This window comes from Myotis brandtii, unplaced genomic scaffold, assembly GCF_000412655.1.
Source record: "Myotis brandtii unplaced genomic scaffold, ASM41265v1 scaffold825, whole genome shotgun sequence".
Classification (NCBI taxonomy): domain Eukaryota; kingdom Metazoa; phylum Chordata; class Mammalia; order Chiroptera; family Vespertilionidae; genus Myotis; species Myotis brandtii.
The window spans coordinates 1853811-1878026 of record NW_005371349.1 but is presented as its reverse complement, the minus strand read 5'-3'; the positions used below and the strand labels follow the sequence as shown (position 1 = coordinate 1878026).

The 24216-nt window shown below is 50.3% G+C and overlaps 1 protein-coding gene across 1 annotated transcript in view; it reads right to left on the bottom strand.

Annotated features, from left to right (window-relative positions):
- The window catches only part of RNF157 (ring finger protein 157), a 46592-nt gene that overhangs the window by 20243 nt on the left and 2133 nt on the right, over window positions 1-24216 (bottom strand). Inside the window, exon 2 of the mRNA XM_014531742.1 lies at window positions 9601-9719. Coding sequence (XP_014387228.1) covers window positions 9601-9719 — 119 coding nt within the window. The remainder of the gene's footprint in view (window positions 1-9600; window positions 9720-24216) is intronic.

Here is a 24216-nt window from a genome sequence, read left to right as displayed (position 1 = left end):
TGAATTCTAGGGCATCTCCTCCTCCTCCTCCTCCTTCTCCCCCTCCCCTCCCCCCTCCTCCTCCTCTTCCTTCTCCCCCAGGGCAGTTTTACCATCCGAATTGGTGTGGAAATTCTCATACCGGGCAGGAACCCGCTAGGTTAGTAGCTGCTGAGAACTGCTCTCCCGCTGCTCATTCGTCTCCAGCCAGGCTTCCTCCAGAGACTTCTTCCTTCCTCATAATTTCAGGTTACGTTGCACCCCCTTTCTATCACTTTCATCCATAAAATTACACCCTGAAGTCTACACGCCAGACAGATACAGCCACGCTCCCTGTCTCCCACCTCAGAGCAAAGCGGAGGATCCGACAGACACACCCACTCGCAGACCTCAGCCCACGCGGCACCTGCAGCGGAAGAAAAGGAGCAAACTCGGTTGATGCTTTTTTGCATTAAAAAAAAAGAGAGAGCCCAGCCGGTGTGGCTCAGTGGTTGAGCATCCAACTATGAACCAGGAGGTCATGGTTCGATTCCCGATTCCTGGTTTCAACACGGTTCGATTCCCGGTCAAGGGCACATGCCCTGGTTTCAAGCTCGATCCCCAGTGCAGGAGGCAACCAATCAATGATTCTCTCATCATTGATATTTCCAACTCTCCTTCCCTCTTTGAAATCAGTAACAATATATAAAAAAGAGAGAGAAACATTGATCGGTTGCCTCCTGCACGTGCCTCAACTAGGATCGAACCACAGCCTGGGTACGTGAGCCGACCAGGAATCGAACCTGAAACCTTCTAGTGTACGGGACAACACTCCAACCAAGCGAGCCACACCAGCCAGGGCTTTCCTTTTCTTCATTTTTATATTTGCTCATTGATCTCAGAGAGAGAGGGGGAGGGAGGGAGGGAGAGAGACCCATTTTTGTTGTTCCACTCATTTATGCATTCGTTGGTTGACTCTTATGTGTGCCCTGACCAGGGATCAAACCTACAACCTTGGCGTATCAGGATGACACCCTAACCAACTGAGCCACCCGGCCAGGGCCCAACTAGCTTTTCAAAGTTGTCTTTTTATGCTTTAACTTGTAGTTCACTTTACAGTTACTGTGAGGTCTCACGTTTTATGCTCTTAGCTACTGAACAAAAAACACCTGTCCTACTCTCCATACGCAAGGGACCAGCTTGTCCCCGTTATCTCAGGAATCAAGAAACAGCTGAAACTAACTCTTGAGTAAAGCCTACAGTTCGGTGGTTTGGAAACGTGACTATGATGCCGGCTCTATACTGCACAGCAGTCTGTTCACATGGTCAGTATTTATTCACTAAGTGGCCCAAAGCAACTTCCGCTAGAAGAAGGCCTCTGAGATGATTTCTTCATCTTTATTAATGAAAAAAGTTTCAACGTTGAAGAACTAAAATAACTTCATTTATATAATTTCCTAAAACCGAATAATCCTTCTTCCTTAGCCCAATACTGGTGTGCCCGTGCGCCTTAAAAACCGAACGGAGCGCCCATGTTCATAGCAGCGTTAGTCACAACAGCCAAGAGGGGGACGCCACCCAAGTGCTCGCTGGGGGGACGAACGGGTAAACGAGATGTGTTGCCTACACACAACAGAGTATCATCCAGCCTTAAAAAGGGAGGAAATTCACCCTGGCCGGGTGGCTCAGTGGGTTAGCGCACTGTCCTGATAGGCCAAGATTTTGGGTGTGATCCCTGGTCAGGGCACATACAACCAACCAATGAATGCATACATAAGTGGAACAACAAACCGATGTTTCTCTCTCTCTCTCTCTCCCTCTCTAAAACTCAACAAAGTAATTTTAAAAAAAAAAAAAAGGAAGGCAATTCTGACTCACGCTACAACATCACTGAGCCTTGATGGCATTTTGCTCAGTGAAACAGCCACACACAGAAAGACAAAGACGGCAGGATCCCACTCACGTGAGGGCCTGAAGCTCTGACATTCAGAGACCGGAAGCAGAAGGGCAGCTGCCGGGGGTGGGGAGGAGAATTCATGGGGAATTAGCCTTCGATGGGGGCAGAGCTTCAGTTTTACAAGATGAAGAGTCCTAGAAGTTCCATGTACTACACTGTGAATGTCCTTAACACTACTGAACCGTACACTTAAAACACTTAAAATGGTGAAGATGTTACACTTCCTGTGACGTGTATTTTGTCATAAATTAAAAAAAAAACCAACCTGAAGGTGAAAACAAAGGTTGAGGAGATTCCTTATTGAGCTGAGCAGGGGTCACCTCTGGGAGCACCTAGAGGCGGGGAGCCATGTATAATAATAAAAAGGCCACTTTAAAAATCCTTCATGGGCCCAGGTGGCGAGGCTCAGTGGGTGAGCGATGACCTATGAACCAGGAGGTCACGGTTCGATTCCCGGTCAGGGCACGTGCCCAGGTTGCGGGCTCCATCCCCAGGAGGGGGCGTGCAGGAGGCAGCCAATCCATGGTTCTCTCTCATCATTAATGTTTCTCTCTCTCCCTCTCCCTTCCTCTCTGACACACCCCCAGCGGGCCCCACCCTTCCTGCAGCTCACTAAGAAAACCCACACCCACTATTTTATGAACTGCCTTCGTGTTCCTGCTTCTTCCTATTCCCCTAGACCTCCTTCCTTCCTCTGCTCAGCAGCAGTCCCTTCTCTGTGTTATATATATATATTTTTAAATCCTTCAGTAGAACTGCATGTAAAGCCTGACACCACTTAGAAAGTGTGACTATTCCTTCCTGTTCAGCTCTCACAGCGTCCGCGAGGCTGGGGCCACCTTTCCCGTCCTTAGGGCTTATTCCGTTTAAAATGCTTCAATTTAATAAAAAAATAAATAAAAACACGTTCAATGGGGAAAAGTCAAACAACATATAGGAGACTGTGATGATGCGCCCAAGAGTGACCACGTACCAGGGTCAAGTGCACTGTCCTCTTGTAACTGTTACGCGCCTACAAGCAGAAACGCTCACACACACACAGGCCGTCACACGCTGCTGCCTCTATCAGACGTGAAGTCGGACCCACGTTCTATCTGGCACCTTGCTTTCTTCGGTAAACAGGGTGGTGGGGGCACATCCGCATCTCGGTGGAGACAGAGCTGGCTTACCTCCGGCTGCTACCAGTTCCCAGTACAGACACGCTCTCCCGTGTGTAACAATCCCCGCCGAGGTGTGGACACCCCACAGCACCCTACGGTCACCAAGCCGCTGAACAACTTGGATTCTAGCAGCAATTTGCCAACAGAACAAGAGCAACCACCCTATCACGAAGCAAAAAACCAGCCCAGCTCTCCCACCAGCCAGGCAGGGGAGGGCCGGCCCCTATTTAATTGTAATGACCGGGATGGAGGAGCACAGTGACCTTTGCCCCCCACGGAGCACGGAGCCCTGCAGACCCTGCTCAGCTCAGAGGACAGTCACTCAAGCCCAGGGAGTCTCTCCCCCTAGAGCCGGCCATCTGCAGAAAGGACCCGCCCGGGAGGGAGGCAGGCACAGCCAACAGCTCCAGGGCCCTCCCGCCTGGCGTTTCTCCAGCAGGACTGGCCTCCGAGGTCAGAACCGCCCTCGCTTCACAGCCGGGTCACCCGAGAGCCCAGCGACACGTGCCAGGGCTGCAGAGAGGGGAGCGAGCGGTGAGATGCACCCCCTCCCCCTGAAATCTGGATCCCAGCCTCCCTCCGATCCCAGCCTCCCTCCGATCCCAGCCTCCCTCCGATCCCAGCCTCCCTCCGCCCGTCTTGCTGAGCTAGTGCTTTACACCCGCCCCTGGAGACCTGATGGTAAATTTGACCTTCAGGGTTGCTCCTAAGCCAGTGATGGCGAACCTTTTGAGCTCGGCGTGTCAGCATTTTGAAAAACCCTAACTTAACTCTGGTGCCGTGTCACATATAGAAATTTTTTGATCTTTGCAACCATAGTAAAACAAAGACTTATATTTTTGATATTTATTTTATATATTTAAACGCCATTTAACAAAGAAAAATCAACCAAAAAAATGAGTTCGCGTGTCACCTCTGACACGCGTGTCATAGGTTCACCATCACTGCCCTAAGGGGTCGCTCAGCTCAGTACCGCTCCACAGTACACACTACGGGCGGAGCGATGGTCCTCCGAATGCTACTCCTTTTATCTTTTAATAATTATAATTTTACTTTTTTAAAAAGAGCGTGGAAGAAACAGAGAGAGAAACATCCATGTGAGAAAGACACATCGATTGATTGCCTCCAGCAACCAATGAACCCTTGACCAGACTCGAACCCGGGACCATTTAGTCCAGGGGCCGGCACTCTATCCACTGAGCCAAACCAGCGAGGGCGAATGAGACTGCTTTCAGCACGATCGTTCGGAAAGGCCAGGGAGCCTGCGGCTTTTCCGTTGGATCGAACAATTCATTGCAGCCCGGCTTCATTCCCTCCGGAAAGGGGAGCTGCTCTCGCCTGGAGCTGCCGGGCGGCTTTAAACGGCTGTGCTCCTTCCTCGGCAACCCCACGCCCCGGATGCCCCCCGACGCCCCCGGCCGACACGGAGATATGTCACTAGAGAGTGGAAGTCAGGCCTTGGGAGCTCAGCTCCCAGCCCTTCAATCACTGGGCCTCCCTCCTCCCCTAAACCAGCTGAGATGCAGGGCCGGCGACCCGGGGCCTCAGGGCGGATGGAATTACACACCCGGAGAACTCGCTCGAGAAGTCCTCCGGGAGAACATGCTGCCACGCGGTCTACTTTTAGACGCCGCGCCACAGCTCACGGGGGCACTCAATGACCTGCTCGGCTCCCACACAGAATGCGGGCGGGGGCCCGGGTCCACCCGATCTGACCGCAAAATGGCTCTGGGGCCGGACGGCGGGTTCCAGGCCCCAGGCAGGCGCTCACGGCCTTTGGAACCTTCGTCTAGATTCCTGGTGCCTCGCGCTCCTCAGCGGTCAGGGGAGAACCTTCCTCACTAGGGTGTGGGGACGGCAGGTCGGAAGCGCTCAGCACGCCGGCCTGGCAGCCAGTGAGGGTGCCATGAGCGTTAGCTGGCACAGGGGAGGGGAGGTGTGCTGCCTTCACTCTTATACTCCGTTGCTAGCCACCTACACGGAGCTCTCGGATTTGTTTTCTTTCTTTTTTGTAATTTTTTCCATCACAGTTGACATTCAATATTATTCTGTATCGGCTTCAGGTGTCCGGCACAGTGGCTAGCCCAGTGGTTCTCAACCTGGGCTGCACATGAGAATCACCTGGGGATCTTTTTAAAATCCTGATTTCTGGGCCTCATCCTCTGGAAATTCTGTTTCTTTGTTCTGGGGTGGGGCCACATCATTAGCAACAAAGAAACAGAACTTCCGGAGGACGAGGCCCAGAAATCAGGATTTTAAAAAGATTCCCAGGTGATTCTAATGTGCAGCCCAGGTTGAGAACCACTGGGCTAGACAATCGTATACTTTACAAAGTGTTCCCCCCTCTCCCCCTCCCCTGCCCCGATATTTCCCCACCTGGCATAGTTATTACATTTTTCAAAACTGATTTCAGAGAGGAAGGGAGAGATAGAAAGATCAATGACGAGAGCGAATCATGGATCAGCTGCCTCCTGCACGCCCCCTATTGGGGATGGAGCCCACAACCCGGGCATGTACCCTGACATTAGCAACAAAGAAACAGAACTTCCGGAGGACGAGGCCCAGAAATCAGGATTTTAAAAAGATTCCCAGGTGATTCTAATGTGCAGCCCAGGTTGAGAACCACTGGGCTAGACAATCGTATACTTTACAAAGTGTTCCCCCCTCTCCCCCTCCCCTGCCCCGATATTTCCCCACCTGGCATAGTTATTACATTTTTCAAAACTGATTTCAGAGAGGAAGGGAGAGATAGAAAGATCAATGACGAGAGCGAATCATGGATCAGCTGCCTCCTGCACGCCCCCTATTGGGGATGGAGCCCACAACCCGGGCCTGTGCCCTGACCCAGAATCGAACCGTGACCTTCTGGCTCACAGGCCGATGCTCAACCACGGAGGCCCGCTGCCAGGAGGTTATTATAACATTATCGACTCTATTCCCTGAGCTGCACTTTACATCCTGCTGACTATTTGGCAACAGCGAGTTTCTGACTTGCTTTCCTCATGTAAAACTTTGATGTCTTTTGAGAAAAACACTTGCTCCGCACACCGTGAGGCACATGTAATGATTGCTACATGAGAACCACCGCGGAGAGGCCCACGCGGGTGCTCCGTGGGGAAGAAGACTCGGACTTAAGGTCAAGGCCCCTCGCCAGTCACCCGCAGGCTCACGGAGAGGTGGAGGCTCAGCCGGGAACTCGGGGGAAGTTGTCAGCCAGCGCAAGCCCCAACCCGAACCAACCGAGCACTGACTTGCTGTAAAATCATCTGGATGCCCCCAAAAAGGTCAAAAATGTAAAAAAACCAACCAACCAACAAAAACTGTTCTGACACCAGAGAGAAGCAAGAAGGAAGGGAGACAGGGATGCGCAGGGCACGCCCATAGGAAACGCCGTCCCTGCGCAGCCAGAACAGAGAGCGCTCTCTCCTCGACCCGACCGGCTGAGCAGCCGCAGCAAACGCAGAGCGGACGTCCGTCCGTCCGTCCGAATAGGCTTCGCCGGCAGAACTTAACTTGAAGCCAGAGGAGTTGGTGTTTTTTTTTTAATGTTTTATTGATTTTTAGAGAGAGAGGAAGGGAGAGGGAGAGAGAGATAGAAACATCAGTGAGAGAGAGGCAAACACCCAACAGGGGATCGAGCCCAAAACCCAGGCAGGTGCCCTGACCGGGAATCGAACCGGTGACCTCTTGGTTCCTGGTTTGACGCTCAACCACCAAGCCGCAGTGGCCAAGCAGGACTTGGTATTTTGAAAATACCGCTGAGCCACTGCTGGCCAAAGGATTGTAAGAAGGGTCAACCCCAGATAAAAAGGAAGGAAATAGAGCCGCCACCAACAAAAATGTTTTTTAGTTACAGCTCAAGATGGAGGACCATCACCAGATTAATCTTCGTGAAAAATAAAAAGGACTCTGCTGGGGAGCCCATGGTTTCCTACCTTCACTCTCAGGACCTGGGCCCGGCCCCTCCGAGACTGGGTGGCCCTTTTGGGAGTCCCCAGCTTGCATGGGCACCATTCTTTCTATAAATACGGTTTCTTTCTAACTAGCTTGTTTCATGAAAAAAGAGTCAGATACAACAAAAGGCCATGTCATCTGATTAAGAAAACGATAAGGCCCTACGTGACCCTCGTCTTACTGAATACCTCTCCATTCATAAATCTGCCTATCAGCGGTTCTCAACCTGTGGGTCGCGACCCCTTTGGCGGTTGAACGACCCTTTCACAGGGGTCGCCTAAGACCATCCTGCATATCAGATATTTACATTACGATTCATAACAGTAGCAACATTACAGTTATGAAGTAGCAACGAAAATAATTTTATGGTTGAGTCACAACATGAGAAACTGTATTTAAAGGGCCAGAAGGTTGAGAACCACTGTCTAAGGCAGTGATGGCGAACCTATGACACGCTTGTCAGAGGTGACACGCGAACTCATTTTTTTTGGTTGATTTTTCTTTGTTAAATGGCATTTAAATATATAAAATAAATATCAAAAATATAAGTCTTTGTTTTACTATGGTTGCAAATATCAAAAAATTTCTATATGTGACACGGCACCAGAGTTAAGTTAGGGTTTTTCAAAATGCTGACACGCCGAGCTCAAAAGGTTCGCCATCACTGGTCTAGACAATGATGGGATGAGCCAAAGGGACTGAGACAGACGGAGCCTCACGTCAACTCGGACCCCGAGGGCACCGTCTCCGTCATTCATTCACGAAACGTGTGTTAGGGGCTATCGCTACGCACTGACGGGTGGGCCTTTATGAAGATAGAAATAATGTCCGGAGTCCAGGACCTTCCGCAGCCCACGGCAGCTGCTATTCCAAAGCCTCCTGCTGGGTGCAGGGAGCCCTCCAGACAATGACAGATGAGCCGAAGGGACTGAGACAGACGGAGCCTCACGTCAACCCGGACCCTGAGGGCACTGTCTCCGTCATTCATTCACGAAACGTGTGTTGGGGGCTATCACTACGCGCAGGCTTCGTTCTGGTGCCGCGAAACGACCGTGAGGGTAGTCCTGGCCCCACAGACTCACCTCCTAAAGCAGCGGTTCTCAACCTGTGGGTCGCGGCCCCTTTGGGGGTCAAACGACCCTTTCACAGGGGTCGCCTAAGACCATTGGAAAACACATATATAATTACATATTGTTTTTGTGATTAATCACTATGCTTCAATGATGTTCGGTTTGTAACAATGACATTGGGGGTCACCACAACACGAGGAACTGTATTAAAGGGTCGCAGCGTTAGGAGGGTTGAGAACCGCTGTAAGGGCAGGCAGGTGATACACGGGGCGAGACGGGGCAGTAAACGTTTCTATGGTGACAAGCGCGCTGAAGAGGGAAGGACAGGCAGGAGCCCGAGCTGGCGCTGGGCCAGGGCTGTCGGCGGAGCCGCACCGAGGCCAAGTCTGAACCCCGCGGAGACCTGGCTTCTGGGAGCCGTCTCACCCTCGGGCAGACGCCCGTGGCCTTGGGACGGCTCAGATCCTAGTGCCAGCGACCCAGCTCCGCCAGAGGAGGCGCCCTCTGCCTCCCGGGACCCCCGCCTGCCTCCCGGGACCCCCCACCTGCCTCCCGGGACCCCCCACCTGCCTCCCGGGACCCCCCACCTGCCTCCCGGGACCCCCCACCTGCCTCCCGGGACCCCCCACCTGCCTCCCGGGACCCCCCACCTGCCTCCCGGGACCCCCCACCTGCCTCCCGGGACCCCCCACCTGCCTCCCGGGACCCCCCACCTGCCTCCCGGGACCCCCCACCTGCCTCCCGGGACCCCCCACCTGCCTCCCGGGACCCCCCACCTGCCTCCCGGGACCCCCCACCTGCCTCCCGGGACCCCCCACCTGCCTCCCGGGACCCCCCACCTGCCTCCCGGGACCCCCCACCTGCCTCCCGGGACCCCCCACCTGCCTCCCGGGACCCCCCACCTGCCTCCCGGGACCCCCCACCTGCCTCCCGGGACCCCCCACCTGCCTCCCGGGACCCCCCACCTGCCTCCCGGGACCCCCCACCTGCCTCCCGGGACCCCCCACCTGCCTCCCGGGACCCCCCACCTGCCTCCCGGGACCCCCCACCTGCCTCCCGGGACCCCCCACCTGCCTCCCGGGACCCCCCACCTGCCTCCCGGGACCCCCCACCTGCCTCCCGGGACCCCCCACCTGCCTCCCGGGACCCCCCACCTGCCTCCCGGGACCCCCCACCTGCCTCCCGGGACCCCCCACCTGCCTCCCGGGACCCCCCACCTGCCTCCCGGGACCCCCCACCTGCCTCCCGGGACCCCCCACCTGCCTCCCGGGACCCCCCACCTGCCTCCCGGGACCCCCCACCTGCCTCCCGGGACCCCCCACCTGCCTCCCGGGACCCCGCCTGCCTCCCAGGACCCCACCTGCCTCCCAGGACCCCCGCCTGCCTCCCGGGACCCCCACCTGCCTCCCAGGACCCCCTCAACTCAGACCAAGCCACAGACACGGGACCGGCCCGGCAGGGAGCGGCCTCACCCCCACGCCCAGCACACGGTGAGCCATACCGCCACGGGCCTGTTCCCCAGGAAGTTCAGGTCGCTGTTCTCTCCAAACAGGTAGCCTTCGGGGTGGGCCGAGTCGAACTTCTCTCCTCCCATGATGAAGTGGCTGGCAAAGTAGCTTCCTGGAGAGGGAGACACGAGAGCCAATGACACCCGGCCGACTGGGCGGGGCAGGCGCCGATCGGGGGAGACGTGGGCCCCCCACCATCACCCGAGCCACTGCCACGGCCAGGACAGCGTCCTCCTCTCGACTCGAGACCACGGCACCAAGTAGAGAAGCAAAACCGTAGCAGCGAGAAGCCACGCCACCAAACACAGCACAGATCACCGCTCTCCTTTCAGCATCCTGACCGGATGGCCCCGGGGCCCGTCTCCACTGCCCTCAGCCCAACACCAGGAGGCCCCGTGACGCCCATCAGTGAACACGTGTGTGCAGTTTGTTCCTGATTTTCCCCCCTAAACTCGAGGTGGTTATTCTCTGTCATCCATGCATTTTGGAATCTTTTTTTAAAAAAATATATGTTTTTATTGATTTCAGAGAAGAAGGGAGAGGGAGAGAGAGATAGAAACATCAATGATGAGAGAGAATCATCCATCAGCTGCCTCCTGCACGCCCCCTACTGGGGATCGAGCCCGCAACCCAGGCATGTGCCCCGACTGGGAATCAAGCAGTGACCTCCTGGGTCGCAGGCTGACGCTCAACCACTGAGCCACACCGGCCAGGCCAGGTGATTCTTTCATTAAACAACAAACAAGGAAAGATTCTTCGAGAGCCATCGCAGCCCGAATCAAAGCAAACGCTAGACAGTTCCCCATCCAAACGTAAAGCCACAGAGAGCAGCCATCTGCCGGGATGCCACTGGGCAAGCCATCATTTAGGAAGGCTTGATGATCAATTATTGATGGCCAGCACTTACAGGCCCTATTTTCCAAGTGCATAATTTATAGAGAGGGGAGGTGCCTCGAGTAAAAGCAGCCATCTCAAATCATCAAGCCATTTAAAGCTGACCCTTAGTGAAATATATTTTCTATACGTTACGTATTTATGGAGAAATTATATATTTATTATACATGAGGTGAACTTAGAAAAGTGAAGAGTTTACGATGATGGGTGGCTTGCCCAAACCATGAATAAGGAATGGTGGGAAGCAGGCTGAGTTCAGCGTGGGACACGCCGATTTGCCAGGACCTGGGAGCGGTCAGGTGAGGGATGGGGACGGGGACACGCACAGATCATCAGCTTACAGGCTCCTAGCAAGAGCAGAGCACCAATGGCCTGGGGGCGGGGGCGGGGCTTAGAGAAGGTGCCAGGGTTCTATTGGAAATGCCCCCCCACTTCGGGGATAATATTAAAAGAAAAGAAATGATCAAGAACATAGCGTAGAGCTAACTGTAGTTTTGCTTTGCATCTAAAATCAAGAGCCCAAATAGACAAAGACCACAATGAGGGTCGATAATTCACAGATGAAAAGAGAATTTTTCATTTCAGTAGAAGAGTCCACACCGCGTTACAAAGCTGATCTCTCCTGGTATTCAAAGAATACCCACCAGCCAAAAGGAAAAAAGAAATTCATCAACATTCGGCTTTCTCCTTTCTTGGGGATGGACCCCTCTAGGAACTTGCCCCAGTGCCCGGCGGGAGCGCTCAGGTAGTTGGGCGTCCTCCTATATGGCGAAAGGTGGCAGGTTCGATTCCCGGTCAGGGCACATACTCAGGTTACGGGTGCCATCCCTGGTCGGGGCACATTGCGGGAGGCAATGGATCAGTTTCTCTCTCTCTCTCTCTCTCTCTCTCTCTCTCAAAACTGATACAAAAATAAAAAAAAATGTTTTTAAAAGTATTAAAGCAAAGCTCTCTCTCTCTCTCAAAACTGATACAAAAATAAAAAAGAAATAAATGTTTTTAAAAGTATTAAAGCAAAAAAGGCATCCAGGTAAAAAGTCAAATTCTTTTTTTTTTTCCAAACATATATTTTATTGATTTTCCACAGAGAGGAAGGGAGAGGGTCAGAGAGTTAGAAACATCGATGAGAGAGAAACGCCGATGAGCTGCCCCCTGCACACTCCCCACTGGGGATGTGCCCGCAACCAAGATACATGCCCTTGACCGGAATCGAACCTGGGACCCTTGAGTCCGAAGGCCGAAGCTCTATCCGCTGAGCCAAACCGGTCAGGGCAAAAAGTCAAATTCTTTATCAGGGAAGAAAATGACACCAGTACTTTTCCTCAGGCCCGTGCTATCCAATAAAACATAAATGCAAGACACACATGTGGCTTTAAATGATCTAATAGCCACAATTTTCAAAAGTAAAAATAAACAAGCAAAATTAATATGTCTTATTTATCACAATATTTTGGATATCTAATATATCCAAAATGTTGTTGAACATGCAATCAGTATAAAAAATCCCTTCAATAGATGATTGGATAAAGAAGATGTGGTACACATATACAAAGGAATACCACTCAGCCCTAACAAAAGATGAAATACTGCCATCTGCAACAATATGGATGGATCTTGAGAATATCATGCTAAGCAAAATAAGTCAGGCCGAAAAATTCAAGAGTCATATGATTTCACTCATATATAGGATATAAAACTTGAAGCAACAAATGAACAAACAAGAAAAGCAAACAAAAATTCATAGACACAGACAACAGTATGGTGATGACCAGAGGGAAGGGCAGGGGGAGGTAGAAGTGGGTAAAGGGGGGACACATGGTGATGGAAGGAGACTTGACTTGGGGTGGTGACCACACAACGCAATACACAGGTGATGTATTACAGAACTGTACCCCTCAAACCTATGTAATTCTATTAACCAATGAAACCCCAATAAATTTTTTTTTAAGTGATAATTCAGCTCCATGAGAGGTAACTCCGAGGCCCCCCATTGGTCTGGGCCTCCCGCTGTCCTGTGCTCACAACCCCTGCGCCCGGAGCTCTCTGCTCGCCTCTGTTTATGTTCTAACCCAACTGGGGTGTCACATACACTGGTCTGCACGCTGCTCTCCTCCGCCTAATGTCCCCAGGCCCGTTCCCTGCGCGCTCACGGCCTGGCCGCGCTGTTCTGACGGAGCACGTGCCGATACTCGGATTGAGGGCGCACCGGCCGGCACTGTGCGGGCAAGTACCGCACCGTTTGCGCCTCGCAGCAGCAGCCCTAAGGCAGGGGTGACTGATGTTTTCATTTTACAGAAAAGGAAACAAATGCACAGAGAGTCTAAGCCATTTGTCCAGGGTCACACAGCCTGTAAGAGGCAGCGTCAGGCCCCGAAGCCAGAGGGTTTTATTCCAGAGCCTGTGTGGGCTCTGAACCATCACACTGGATCTCCACTGAATGACAAAATTAAATATATATATATGATTGTTTTTACATGTGGAATATGTCCTTGTGGGATAAGGGTTTAATCTTTTTTTTTTCCAGATAGGAAACTTTATTAACACCATTTATTGAATATTATTTGAAATGCCCTTTTTATCATGCAATATATACCTAGATCTAGGCTCTATTCTATTCTGAACCCGTACAATATAATTTAACAACTGCTACCTTAATAGTTTCCAGAGCAAGGCACACATCCGGGGTCCAAACCCTTCCCACAGGCCCATCCCCGACCCTGGTCCCTTTACCGTCTTCCTCCTCCGTGGCGCTCCCTCAGAACCCGCCTCCATCAGCCCCTCACAAGTACTGTGTTTCCATCCATCCTCTCGGCCTCAAGGTGTCCCTCCCCATCCGAGGTTAACCTCCCCTGAGCTCTCGTTCTAACTACCTAGGCCAGGCTCAGGGCCCCCCCCCCCCTCCAGTGCATGAATTTTCATTCACCAGGCCTCTAGTACATAATAAAATGTTATAAAATAACTAGAGGCCTGGTGCACGAATTTGTGCACAAGCGGGGTCCCTTGGGGTGGCCTGCAGGGAATGGGCCAAAACCTGCAGACCAATGCCGCCTGCTGCTCCTGCCTGCCACTCCCGCTCATCCCGGCCCCGCTGCACCTGCCATGGGCTGGTGCCCAATCAGTCCCCATCGGGAGAGGCTTGCCAGCCATGAGCCTTGCGTCTGGCACCTCCCGAGGGGAGTGGCCTGCAGGATCGGGCTGAAACTGGCTCTCCAACATCCCCCGAGGGGTCCCGGATTGCGAGAGGGTGCAGGCCAGGCCGAGGGACACCACCCGTGCACGATCGGGCCAGGGAGGGACTGCCTGAGGGCTCCAGGGCATGTCCTGCCCATCTTGCTCAGTCCCCGGTCGGCCGGACCCCAGCAGCAAGCTAACCTACTGGTCAGAGCATCTGCCCCCTGGTGGTCAGTGTATGTCATAGCGACTGGTCGACCAGTTGACTCTGCCCCTGGTGGCCAGTGCACGTCACAGCGAGCAGCTGAGTGGCCTTAGCATATCATTAGCATATTATACTTTGATTGGTTGAACAGTCGACCAGTCACCCGACGACCGGACACTTAGCATATTGGGCTTTTATTATATAGGATGCTCTCTCCCCACTTAAAAACAAATACAAAAAACAATTCCAACCCAGCTGGCGTGGCTCAGTGGTTGAACATCGACCTATGAACCAGGAGGTCACAGCTTGATTCCTGGTCAAAGGCACATGCCGGGTTGTGAGCTCGATCCCTAGTGTGGGGCGTGCAGGAGGCAGCCAATCACAGAAGTTTCTGTCTCTCTCTCCCTCTCCCTTCCTCTCTGAAATCAATAAAAATATATTTAAAACAAAATTCCAGGGAGCATTTGAGATCCTGCTCCCTGGCATATTTTGTTAGTTTGGCTTAAATAAACCCATAAAAATTCTAAAAAATAAAAACTCCATCTCCCATGCCTTAATGTCCACCCTCTTCCCCATCCATCCATCCATCCGTCTGTCCGTCCATCCATCCGTCCGTCCATCCTCCTCTGTCTGCTTCCATCCCACATCCTGTAACTCCTCAAATTTTTTTTTTAATATAGTCTACTGATATTCTACAGAGAGGAAGGGAGAGGAATAGAGAGTTAGAAACATCGATGAGAGAGAAACATCGATCAGCCGCCTCCTGCACACCCCCTACTGGGGATGTGCCTGCAACCAAGGTACATGCCCTTGACCGGAATCGAACCTGGGACCCTCCAGTCCGCAGGCCGTCACTCCATCCACTAGCCAAACCGGTCAGGGCTCCTCAAACCTTTACAATGGTCCCCACCACTCCACCGAAACTGTTCCCGGGACCGACAGCCTTTCCCCACACCTCACGCACCTCAGGAACTCTCGGAAGACGTCCACTCGTGTTCCTGAGGCTCTCCGTTCCTTGGCTTCCTCCTCCTGCCTCTCCCTGGCTAACTTCTTGCCCAGGCCACAAACAGGGTCGCGGCTCTAAGAGCTCAATCCTCCCTCCACCCTTCCATTCTCCCTCCTGCTGTCCCTCCCTCTCCCTCGGTCCTTCCCTCACAGAATCACAGCAAAGGCCTTGACTTGGACCAGAGCCGGGTCCGACGTTGATATTTCGGTCCTCCAGCCGCGTGACCTAGAACCAAGTATTTAACACTGCTGAGCTTTGGTGTCTTTATTGGGAAAACAGAGATAATAAAACCTCTTTCAAAAAAGGATTATTGTCGGGATGGACGCCTATGCAGCTGGCCAGACCCTGTGGGCAGTTCGTACCTGTTGCCTTCTCCTTCCTTACACGCGACTCCCAAACCGTTGTCTCTCATCTTTCGTTAGCGTTTCAGGCCGGATCTTTAACCACCTGCCCTACCTTTCCGTCTGGCCACCCCGTCTTCGCCTGAAACTCAATGAATACCCTTTTCTTCCGGAAGGAGATGGAATTAAAGAACATTTTATCTTAAGAGCTGGCACCAGAACTCCTCTTAGAAGGCAGGATCTGTTTTTGGAGTTTACCTTATTAAGCTATTACAGAGGGAGAGAGAGAGGGGGAGAGAGAGAGACATCGAGGTGAGTGCAACCTTGTGGTGCATGGGATGAAGCCCAACCAACGGAGCCACCCCGCCAGCGCCCTCTGTACGGTGTCTTTAATCTGCTTTACTGAGGAATAACACACACAGCATAAAATCTACCTATTGTACAATTCAATGACACTGGTCACTCTCACCACGACCCAGTTGCAAACATTTCGCATCACCCCGAGATCGTTCCCTCATTACAACCAACTCCCGCTGCCATCTGGCCTCGGACCGATGCTTTCTCTCTCTGCAAACTTGCCATTGCTAGGCATTTGCTGTGATGGCCTCCCACCACCCACAGCCCTACCCTTGGCTTCTTTCACGTAGCTAGTGGCCTTGAGGTTACTCCATGTTGCGTAGCATGCGAAGTCCATCCTTCTAAAGTGCTCACTGGTATTTCACTGTACAAATACACCTGGTTTTGTTAACGCCTTCACAGCCCGCGGGCACCTGGGTGGTCTCCAGTTTTCTGACCGTCAGCAGCAATGCTGCTATGAACATCTATCTGCATACGTGTCTTTGCATGAATGTGCGTCTTCATTTCTTTTGATAGGTTCATAGGAGTGGAATTGCTGGACCATAAGATACATTGATGTTTAGCTTCCTAAGAAACTGCCAGACTCTTTTTCCGAAGTGGCTGTGCCATTTCACATTCCCATCAGCCATACGCAAGAGTCACAATTTCTCTGCATTCTCACCAACACTTGATCTTGCCTTTTTTATTTTAGTGGTTGTGGCTTTAACTGTACCCCCCTAGTAACTACTGATGCGAGCATCTTTCCAGGTGTTTATTAGCCATTCTTATATCTTCTTTGATGATAGGTCTATTCGACTCATTTGTCCGTTTTTAAACTGCGGTGTCTTCTTAATATTGAGTTGTAAAAGTTCTTGATATTCTGGATACAAAATTCTTTATGTGATTTGTAAATATTTTCTTTCAGAGGATGGCTTATCTTTTCATCTTCTTAACATCTCTCAAAGCAGAAACATTTTCAATTTTGAAGAAATCCAATTTATCAGTTTTTTTCTTTTATGGATTATACTTTTTATCTCTCACATCCCTATTTCTCTCCGTCTTTCCCTCTCTCTTCCATTCTCTGTAAAAATCAACGGAGCCCGGCCAGCATGGTTCAGTAGTTGAACATCGACCTGTGAACCAGGAGGTCACAGTTCGATTCCCAGTCGGGGCATATGCCCGAATTGTGGGCTTGATCCCCAGTGGGCGGCGTGCAGGAGGCAGCCAATCAATGATTCTCTCTCATCATTGGTGTTTCTGTCGCTTTCTCCCTCTCCCTTCCTCTCTGAAATCAATAAAAAAATATATTTTTAAAAAATCAATGGAAAATATCCGTGGGTGACGATTAAAATAATAATAATAATTATTATTATTATTAATATTTTCTCTCATATCTTCTTGTAGGGTTTTATAGTTTTTAGCTCCTGTATTTAGGTATATCGTCCATTTAAAAAAATTTTTATTGTGATATAATTCACATACTATACAAGCAGCTACTTAAAGGGAACAACCCCGTGGTTTTTTAGAAAGTTCACAGAGTTATGTAACCATTCAGCACTATCTACTTTGGGGACATTTTCATTACCCTAAAAAGATCCCAGTCACTCCTCATTTCCCCCTCCCCCAGCCACTGGCAGTCAGTAATCTACTTTCTGTTTCTCTGGATTTGCCTCTTCTGGACATTTCATATAAAAGGGATTACATAATATACGCATCTGGCATCTCTGACTCAGCATCAGTGTTTTCCAGGTTCAGCCATGTTGTAGCAAATATCAGCACTTCATTCCTTTTTATTACCGAATACTCCTCATTGTGTGGGTTTACAACATCTTATTTCTCAGTTGTTTCATTCATCAGTTGACGGGCTTTTGGGTTATTTCCAACTTTTAGCTATTGTGAATAATGCTGCTATGAATAAACATCATGTACGCTTTTGGGTGTGGATATTGTTTCATTTTTATCACTGATGGGTGTTGGACTTTGTCAAATGTCTTGTCTACATCTATTAAGATGATTCATGTGGGTTTTTTTTCTTTATTCCACTAATATAGTACATTAACATGGATTGAGTTTTCAGATATTAAGCCATCCTTGCATTCCTGGGGTAAATCCCGTTTAGTCATGGCACATTCTGGATTCTTATTTATCTCTGTATGCATGCATTCTGCCTCTGACACTAGATGATAAGCTCTGAAATTTTGGAAGGAGCATAATTTTCTTTTTTTAATCCTCACCTGAGGATATTTTTTCCACTGATTTTGTTTTTTTTTTTTTTTCAGAGAGAGAGTGGAAGAGAGGGAGGAGGGGGAGTGAGAGAGAGAAACAGCCATGTGAGAGAGACACATTAATTGGTTGCCTCCCAAATATGCCCCGACTAGGTCCAGGGATTGAGCCTGCAACTGAGGTATGTGCCCTTGACTGAGAATAGAACCTTCAAGCCTTTGGTCTGCAGGCTAACGCTCTAAACACTGAGCAACCAGCCAGGGCAGGAGCATACTTTTTAAATAATGATTTTTAAAGACTGTAAATTTTGGTTTAAAAAAATTTTTTTTCATAGTATACTTTTTCAGCAACTAAAAATTCAAGCTTAGCATTTATGTAGTAAGAATCATTAAAGTGGAAGCCACGACGTTAAATTTTAGGTGTCAACTTGGCTAGGCTATGGTGCTAGCCTCGGGTACTAGTCTAGATGTTGTTGTGAGGGTAACTGCAGATGTGACCGGTATCTAGAATCAACTGACTTTATTTTCTTTAAATATTTTTTTTTATATTTTCTTTTTTTAAATATATATTTTATTGACTTTATATAGAGAGGAAGGGAGAGGGATAGAGAGCCAGAAACATCCATGAGAGAGAAACATCGATCAGCTGCTTCCTGCACACCCCCCACTGGGGATGTGCCCGCAACCAAGGTACATGCCCCTGACCAGAATCGAACCTGGGACCCTTCAGTTCGCAGGCCGACGCTCCATCCACTGAGCCAAACCAGTTAGGGCTTTAAATATGTTTTTATTGATTTGAGAGAGAGAGAGGAAGGGAGAGGGAGAGAGAGAAACATCGATGTGGAGAGCAACATCGATCGGTTGACTCCCATACACACTCCAACCTGCAGCCGGGGCATGTGCCCTGACTGGGAATCGAACTGGCAACCTTTTGGTGCCTGAGACAACACTCAACTGAGTCACACTGGCCAGGGTTCTATAATCAACTGACTTTAAGAAAAAGAGATAAACCCTTGATCATGTGGGGGGCTTCAGCCAACCAGTTGAAGACCTTAAGAGCAACAACTGAGGCTGCCTGCAGAAGGAATTCCGCCGCAAGACTACACCACAGAAATGCCGCCCGGCCTGCCGGCCTGCCCTACGAAGTGCAGACTTGCCAGCCCACGCGATCTCATGAGCCACTACATTATACACATTCTGTTTCTCTGGAGAACCCTGCCTCACAGCCACCAAAGAGCGTGTGCTGTTCACGCTCCCTCTGTGCCGCGCCCCGCCCCGCAGCGGGAGTGACAAGCTGATTTTAGGGCTTCTGTCCCGCCGCTCGCCGGAGGCATCACAGTCCCTGGGCACAGGGTCGGAGTCCATACCCTGGCGCAGGGCGCCCTGCGTGGCATACAGCAGGTGCTCAGTAATGTCACGACTGTGATAGAGAGAAAGGAGATGCTATGGGACAAAAGAACACAGCCCCCATCACATAGGAAATCAGAGGGCCTACATCTTAAGACAAAATCAAGAAGTGAAAGCAATCCGTCTGCTCTCAATGAAGCAGAAAAAAAGAAAAGAAAAAAAAAACACACTGGAATTTTCCCAAGTAACAGCATTACCGCCTTTAAGTGTTTAGAAAAGTACTGGTAGCATTTGACTTCTCGGTCTCATGACGTCATCATTAAACAGAGCAACACTGTGGTGGGCTTTTTTTCCTGGTACTAAACGTATTTACTACAAATTTCAGGAACCTACTTATTTTTAGCTAAAGGATCAAACTGTGGCAGAACCAAATTCTTTTTTTTTTAATATGTTTTTATTGATCTTTAGAGAGAGAGGAAGGGAGAGGGATAGAGAGATATAAGCATCGATGAGAGAGGAACATCATTGGTCGGCTGCCTCCTGCACGCCCCCCTGGGGACCAACCCCATAACCTGGGCAGGTGCTCTGACCAGGAATGGAACCAGCGACTTCTTGGTTCCTGGGTCGATGCTCAACCACTGAGCCACACTGGCCGGGCCAAATAATTCTTTATTAGGCAGTAAGTTCCACATTCTTAAGTCCCAACTAATGCGCCTAAATGCTAAGGGAAACTTTTATAACTACTTGACAGGCAAGGACTTATTACCCATTTTTTAAAAACCGCTCTTGCCGCCGGACCAACCCATGTGACGAGCAAATGTACGCTTAATATAACAAAAATTTGGAGAAGGATGATGTTAGCTGCTCAGGACTCTGATGACCATTCTGAATTTTTATTTATTTTTAAAATATGTTTTTATTGATGTCAGAAAGGAAGGGAGAGGGAGAGAGAGATGGAAACATCAATGATGAGAGAGAATCACTGATCGGCTGCCTCCTGCACGGACCCACACTGGGGATCAAGCCCACAACCCAGGCATGTGCCCTGACAGGGAATTGAACTGTGACCTCCTTGTCATAGGTCGATGCTCAACCACCGAGCCACGCCAGCCGGGCCATTCGGAATTTTTATGTGTTTACGTCTTAACATCTGAGCAAAATGAATTACTCCTATTTTTCAATTTGCTCAAATACGTAGCAGGAAATGAACTAGATGCGCCAGGTACTAAGCTGAAGTGAATTAAACGGTCTTTATAGCATGTCCATTTCTTCCTGGAGAGAGGAAACAGGCCTAACGACTCGTATCAATGTGGCTCTCCCTTTCGAAAGATGGGCACGCGTGCGTTAAAAACCACCACCTCAGCACGGTCACACCTTTGCTAAACAAATGATTGTGGGCTTTTAAAGAAGCAAAGGTCTGAGAGAAGGATTCAGTAGCATGTTTAGCTTCTAACTAAAAAATGACAAAGACCTACCCTGGCCGGAGTGACTCGGTTGGAGCATCATCCTGGACACGGAAAGGTGACGGGTTCAATTCCCGGTCAGGGCACACGCCCAGTTTGCAGGTTCGATCCCTGCCTGGGGTGTATAGAGGAGGCAACCGATTCACATCAATGTTTCTTTCTCTCTGCCTCTCCCTTCTCACTCCAATAAAACATGTCCTAGAGTAGGGATTAAAAACAAAAAGACCTGACCCTGGCCCTGGCCCTGACTAGGTAGCTCAGTGGGTTAGGGTCCTGATACGCCAAGGCTGCAGGCTCAATCCCTCCCTGGTCAGGCAGGGCACATACAAGAATCAGCCAACGAACACACAAGTAAGCGGAACAACAAATCAATGTTTCTCTCTCACTAAAATCAATAAAAATTAAAAAGAAAATATGACAAAGACCTAACCAAATGCAGAATAGTGCTATTTAAACAGCTTCCTGTGCGAATGCAGACGTGCTATAGAGGAACGAACTCCCACCACACCTTCTGTTACTTAAATGATTAGTATTCATAGCTTAACAAATCCATCACCTAAGAACAATGCGTACATTAATCATTGCTGCATTGTTTGCAATAGTAAAAGACTGAAAAACTCCCAAATATTCATCAATAGGAGATTATGTTAAAAAAAAAAAAGGGGGGGGGGAGCCCTAACGGGTTTGGCTCAGTGGACAGAGCATCGGCCTGCGGACTGAAGGGTCCCAATGTTTCCCGCTCATGCACATACAAAGCTAAGGGTTTCCTTATTTATTTCTTTATATTGTGAATCCTCACCAGAAGATGTTTTTCCATTGATTTTTAGAGAGAGTGGAAGGGAGGAGTAGAGACAGAGAAACATCGATGTGAGAGAGACACATTGACTGGTTGCTTCTCGTACACACCCCGACCGGGGCCAGGGATTGAGCCTGCCACCAACGTACGTGCCCTTGACCGGAATCGAACCCGAGTCCCTTCTGTCCGAGGGCTGGTGCTCTAAACACTGAGCAAAGAGGCCGGGCGGGTTTCCTTAAAAAAAAATACAAAAACCAAAAAGCAACTTGTGCTGGGCGCTGAGCCCATCACCCCTGGGACGGAGGACAGTGCTGTGTCCTGGGACAGCTGCTCCACAGGCAGGGGAGTCTCGGACCTCCCACTGCGCCCCTGGGGGAGCCGACTCTGTGCTTGCTCTGCCGGAACCAGAACTCAGGATAAGACCTCGACACCAACCCAGTCGGACTCCTCAGCAGGGACAGGACTCTGAGTTCTGTTCCAGTTTTGATGCAGAGCAGCCTCCATTCCACAAGTCATCAAGGACAAGTTCAAAATCGAATTCCTTGTGACAGGCAGAGGCTGATGGGTTATAAGAGCACCGCCCTGGCTGGGTGGCTCAGTTGGTTAGAGTGCGTCCCCATGCACCAAGGTTGAGGGTTTGGTCCTCGGTCAGGCAGGGCACAGACAAGAAGCAACCAATGAATGCATAAATGGAACAAACCGATGTTTCTTTCTCTCTCTCTCTCTCTCTCTCTCAAATCAATTAAAAAAAAACTTTTTAAAAGAGCCCTAGCCCGTCCGGCATGGCTCATTGGTTGAGCATCGACCTATGAACCAGGAGGTCACGGTTCAATTCCCCATCAGGGCACATGCCCAGGTTGCAGGTTGGATCCCCAGTGGGAGGCCTGCAGGAGGCAGCTGATGGATGATTCTCTCTCATCATTGATGTTTCTCTCTCTCTCTCTCTCTCTCTCCCTTCCTCTCTGAAATCAATAAAAACATTTAAAAAATAAAAAAGCCCTACCTCTTGGGTCATCCTGGCCAAACCAACTCATTTCTCTGGGCCTCCGTTTTCTTGCCGGTGAAATGAGTGGGTCTTGGCCACGTTCTCTCAAAGGTCCCTTTCAGCTCTAAACACTGTCATCCCATGAGGAGCCAGGTCAATGTGAAGATCAGATGAAGCGTGGGAGATGCCACTAGATGGGGGCACATGTGCAAGTTCACTCAGATTTCCAAGTACAAAGGTTCCGGTTCCTGTTTTCTGTGTTTCACCTTCAACATAAATAATTTGGTCCATTTGATGCAAAGATTTCTCGCGGGGCACATGTGCAAGTTCACTCAGATTTCCAAGTACACAAAGGTTCCGGGTTCCTGTTTTCTGTGTTTCGCCTTCAACATAAATAATTTGGTCCACTTGATGCAAAGATTTCTCGAATACAATATTTCCGACTAAAAATGAGTAACAATTAGGTAAAACTTTAAAAAATTGGTAGCGTGGAGAGGATTGTTTAAGACTACAGATATTGAGTATGTTGCTAAGAAAAACTTTTTGGTGCTGCTTTTTTAATATACTTTTATTCATTTCAGAGAGGAAGGGGGAGAGAGAGAGAGATAGAAACATCAATGATCAGAGAGAATCATTGATCAGCTGCCTCCTGCACGCCCCACACTGGGGATCGAGCCCGAAACCCGGGCATGTGCCCTGACCGGAATTGAACCGTGACCTCATGGTCCATAGGTCAACGCGGACTGGGCAAAAAAGTTTTAGTTTGGTCCATTACCCTTTCATCATCATCATCCAAGATCCATACTTATATCAGTATCCTTCGGGGAGCAGCGTTCCGGTGAACTGCCCACCCTAATTCCCATAGGTGAAGGAGGCGGCAGCCAACCACCGAAAACTCCACGCTCAGCAAAGCACGCTCCATTTCCTGATCGATAAAAGCTAAGTGATTTCAGAAAAAAAAAAAATTCACAAGTATGTACTTGTGCTTATTTTCATCTATTAACAAGCAAAACGTGTGCTTCCTTTAGTCACGATTAGCTAGAAGCAGTGGTTCTCAACCTTCCCAATTTCATTGTTACAAATTGAACATAATTAAAGCATAGTGATGAATCACAAAAAATGTAATTATATATGTGTTTTCCGATGGTCTTAGAGGCGACCCCTGTGAAAGGGTCGTTTGCCCCCCCAAAGGGGTCGCGACCCACAGGTTGAGAACCGCTGACTAGAGCGTGATTAAATTTCGAATGAGCCACAGCTTCACCCCAGCCGGTGCTCAAACGGCTCCAAGCACATGCATGTCCGCAGGGCTCATCCTCTGGCACAGAAGCAGCGAGGAGCAAGGCTCCGGCAGACGCTCTGCGGGGCGCAGGTTCGCCGTCTGGTCCCGGCTTTCACCTGGCACGACCCGGACGGACGCACTGCGGGAACCGGCGCCTCTCATTAGCAAGCCTTTATCCGACTGCCCAGCCCTGACACCTCGCCAAAGTCGCCGCCGGCCTCATCAGGGCCTGAGCCACGGAGGAGAGGGCGGCCAGGGGTCCCCTAAAGTCCTGCAGAAAGCCAGGAACGGAGCAGCTGGACGCGCACCAGCAGCTCAGGACTGGCGGGCGCTCCAGCTACTGGCGAGCCTCTCTCCTCTGCTGTCAAAATCCCCCTGCAACTCGGATGCCTCAGCCACATTTGTGTTTTGAGTCCATGGCTCCTGAAAGCAAGCAGGTACCTCTGTCCATCCTCAACACCTGCGCCCGTCCCAGAGGCGTCCCCATCCCAAACCCGGGCTCGCTGAGACTCGGGCAAAGGGGCCGCCCAGCGGGGTGACTGTGACCCTTCCAATCCCAACCCT